The 3,578-nt window shown below is 61.9% G+C and overlaps 1 protein-coding gene across 2 annotated transcripts; it reads left to right on the top strand.

Annotated features, from left to right (window-relative positions):
* The first annotated feature begins 33 nt into the window (after positions 1–33).
* GBX2 (gastrulation brain homeobox 2) lies at positions 34–2,738 on the top strand. 2 transcript variants are annotated; one of them, XM_012558424.1, is made up of 3 exons: positions 66–618; positions 826–850; positions 1,546–1,654. In XM_012558424.1, the coding sequence occupies exons 1-3, from the start codon at positions 66–68 to the stop codon at positions 1,652–1,654; spliced, it is 687 nt and encodes a 228-aa protein (XP_012413878.1). The 2 variants fall into 2 exon arrangements, with proteins under 2 accessions (XP_004386517.1, XP_012413878.1); XM_004386460.2 differs by lacking the exon at positions 826–850 and having other exon boundaries at positions 34–588; positions 1,546–2,738.
* The last annotated feature ends 840 nt before the right edge of the window (positions 2,739–3,578 follow it).

Raw genomic sequence — 3,578 nt, 5'->3', positions numbered from 1 at the left:
CGCCCGGCGGCGGCGGCGCGGCGCGGGGACTTGTCGCCGCTCGCCGGCCTCTCCCGAGCGCGTCTATGAGCGCAGCGCTCCCGCCGTCGCTGATGATGATGCAGCGCCCGCTGGGGAGCAGCACCGCCTTCAGCATCGACTCGCTGATCGGCAGCCCGCCGCAGCCCAGCCCCGGCCACTTCGTCTACACCGGCTACCCCATGTTCATGCCCTACCGGCCGGTGGTGCTGCCGCCGCCGCCGCCGCCGCCGCCCGCTCTGCCCCAGGCCGCGTTGCAGCCCGCGTTGCCGCCCGCGCACCCGCACCACCAGATCCCCAGCCTGCCCACCGGCTTCTGCTCCAGCCTGGCGCAGGGCATGGCGCTCACCTCCACGCTCATGGCCACGCTGCCCGGCGGCTTCTCGGCGGCGCCTCAGCACCAGGAGGCGGCGGCCAGCCGCAAGTTCGCGCCGCAGCCGCTGCCCGGAGCCGGCAACTTCGACAAGGCGGAGGCGCTGCAAGCCGAGGCCGAAGACGGCAAGGGCTTCCTGGCCAAGGAGGGCTCGCTGCTCGCCTTCTCCGCGGCCGAGGCGGTGCAAGCGTCGCTCGGTGAGTCGGCGGCGCGCGCGGCGGGGCGGGGTGCCCGCGGGGCGAGGGGCGAAGCCGCGCCCCCGCCGACCCCCGGCTGCCCCCCCTATAGGAGCGCAGCCGGGCCTCCAGAGGCGTTGAGCCCACGCAACAAGCGGGCTCCCCGGGGGACGTTTAGCACCCCCGCCAGCTGCTGCGTGGGCGGTTATGTGTCTGGCAGTGTTTACCCCCGTCGGCCCTGGAGGCCCCCGCCCCCAGCGCCCGCCGTGACCTGGGGTCCTGGGTAGGTTTCAGCGGTGAGAGGAGGCAGGTTGGGCAGTGCGTCTAGGCCGGGCGTATGCCCAGGGGCGCGCAGACCCATTGGACCCTTCACAGGGCTGCGGCTTTGCCGGGAGACCTGTGTTCCTGGGCTGTTGTGCCTCTACTTGTGTGTGCCTGAGTGTGTGTTGGGGTGTCTGCTGGGAACTTCTAGGGCTACGAAACTTCTTTTTGACCAACATTATGTCTCAAAAAAAGACATGGTCTGGGATCTGCACCCTTAGTCTCCCAGTCTGGCTGCGTTAAAATTGAGTTCCACTAAATTTTCACTTGTGGGGGGACGAGGTTGATCGTGACCCCCCCTAATCCTCACCAGCCCCCACCCCGGGGACAAAGGGGGCGCCCTCTTGGGCCTCCTGTTTCTCCTACTCTCTGCTGCCTGCCGCAGGCCAGGAGGGTGCGCGCAGGCCCGGCGGCCCCTTGAGTGACGGTCCTGGGCAAAGGGCCGTCGCTTATACTGTCCCCTCCTCTCCTTTGAGCTTTCTCACGCCCCCTCCCCACCCCTCAAAGGCCAGGAAATCACAATGTGTTAATGTCATAGAAAGACAATGCGAGAAGGGGGGAAATGCCCAGCGACGGTGGGAAGGGGAAGGCAGGCGGGAAGGGGAAGGCAGGCCGGTGCGCGAAATGTAATAAAATGCCGTTTGGTTTTGCTTTCAGTCGGGGCTGTCAGAGGGCAAGGGAAAGACGAGTCAAAGGTGGAAGACGACCCGAAGGGCAAGGAGGAGAGCTTCTCACTGGAGAGCGATCTGGACTACAGCTCGGATGACAATCTGCCCGGCCAGGCGGTGCACAAGGAGGAAGACCCGGGCCACGCGCTGGAGGAGCCCCCGCCGAGCGGCGGCGCCGCGGGCAGCACCACATCCACCGGCAAGAACCGGCGGCGGCGGACTGCCTTCACCAGCGAGCAGCTGCTGGAGCTGGAGAAAGAGTTCCACTGCAAAAAGTACCTCTCGCTGACAGAGCGCTCGCAGATCGCCCACGCGCTCAAACTCAGCGAGGTGCAGGTGAAAATCTGGTTCCAAAATCGCAGGGCCAAGTGGAAACGGGTGAAGGCCGGCAATGCCAACTCCAAGACAGGCGAGCCCTCCCGGAACCCCAAGATCGTCGTTCCCATCCCAGTCCACGTCAGCAGGTTTGCTATTCGAAGTCAGCACCAGCAGCTGGAGCAGGCCCGGCCCTGAGGGTCCAGGGGGCCCTGGGTCTGGCACCCACCGTGGAGAAACCACTGCCAGTGCCGGAGGGACCCATGGTGGACTCAGTATGTTTGAAACTAAACTCAAAGCCACACCCCAACTTTGGTCATCCCAAGCAAATCGAGAATATATTCATTACACAAGTTTCAAAGACTGCTGTCGAAGGGGGAACAGCCACACCAGAAAGACACACTAAATATTTATTATACTGCCCTACTTTGTACATAGATATCTATAGAGACTGGATCTCAGCTGCTGTATTTTGAAAGTTATAGGACCAAATGACCCGGTCATAGTCTCCACTCACATTCCCGAAGAGAACACAGCCACAGCTGTCACCTGCTGTCCACGGCAGCCACCTTTCCTTACTTTTCCAAAGGTAAACATCAAACACAAGAACAAACACTGGGGTTTACACTTATTTTTCTTTCTGTTTTGGCCTTTTGAGTTGACTGAAAAGCGGACGTTGTTAGCAGCCTGGAAATTCGCTTTGCTTTGGTTCCGTTTTGCCTGGCTTCCTTTCCTGGGGTTGCATATCCTATCTGAGCCATGTCTGAAGCATGTCTCCGTTGTTTTTAATTTATTTCAATGTAGCTTATTTTCTTTTAAGTTATGACATTTAAACAATCTCAGTCTTGTGAATAATAAAAAAGGAGAAAAAAAAAAAGGCCACTCCCTGGGCCTCGTAAGTGTGTCCAGAATCTGGTGGTCTGGGGCCAGCACTGGACAACCGTCTTCTGTTCAGGTCACCTCAGGCTGGCTGGATAGGAGCTACACAGCTCCTGTTAGGCTTAAAATTGGAGGGCAAGAGCTGCACTTGGGTTCTAAATTTACGGAACTCTAGTTTGGCTTTAGAAATCTAACATCTCCCCCTTTGCGCAGCGTAGTCAGTACCCGAGAGGCTGGCAGACTTTGGCCAGAGGAGGAGATGGGTGCCCGGAGGCGGGAAAGCGAGAGCGGGTATTGGCGGCTTTGCCCAAACTCCAGCTTCTCGAGATCGACTAGAGCCAGGGAGAAGCGTTTCCTTACAGACCTCTCCGGCCCGGAAAGGAGCGATGCTCGCAGCCCGGTGGGGCAGACGGTCCATCAATCAGGCGCCAGGCATTATCTTCGGGCAGGCGCAGACTCCCAGCAAGCAGAGCCCAGCGGCCACGGCGCGGAGGCGGCGGCGGGCTGCGCGCGATGGGCCGCTGGCAGCGCCCCGGGGCCGGGCACCGCCCTCTCCGGACGGATTCTAGGCCGCGAGACCTGGACCCCCGTCCGCCCCCAGGGCGCTTGGGCCGCCAGCCCCACCGAGCCGGGAGAGGAGGAACGCAGCTGGGTTGGGGGCGCGTCCGCCCGACCTGAGAGCTGGGCTACTTCCAGTCCCAGCGGTACGGCCAACAGAGCCCGGGAGGGGCGCACAGGGGACACACGTCGCCTCCGGTGCCGCACCCCAGAGCCTGGTCGCCCTCCGAGGTGCCCTTCTCGACCCTGCAGCGCCCGGCTGAACGCAGA

This window comes from Trichechus manatus, unplaced genomic scaffold, assembly GCF_000243295.1.
Source record: "Trichechus manatus latirostris isolate Lorelei unplaced genomic scaffold, TriManLat1.0 scaffold00165, whole genome shotgun sequence".
NCBI classification, from domain to species: Eukaryota; Metazoa; Chordata; class Mammalia; order Sirenia; family Trichechidae; genus Trichechus; species Trichechus manatus.
The sequence above is the reverse complement of the archived record's forward strand: the minus strand, read 5'-3'. Positions and strand labels throughout refer to the sequence as shown.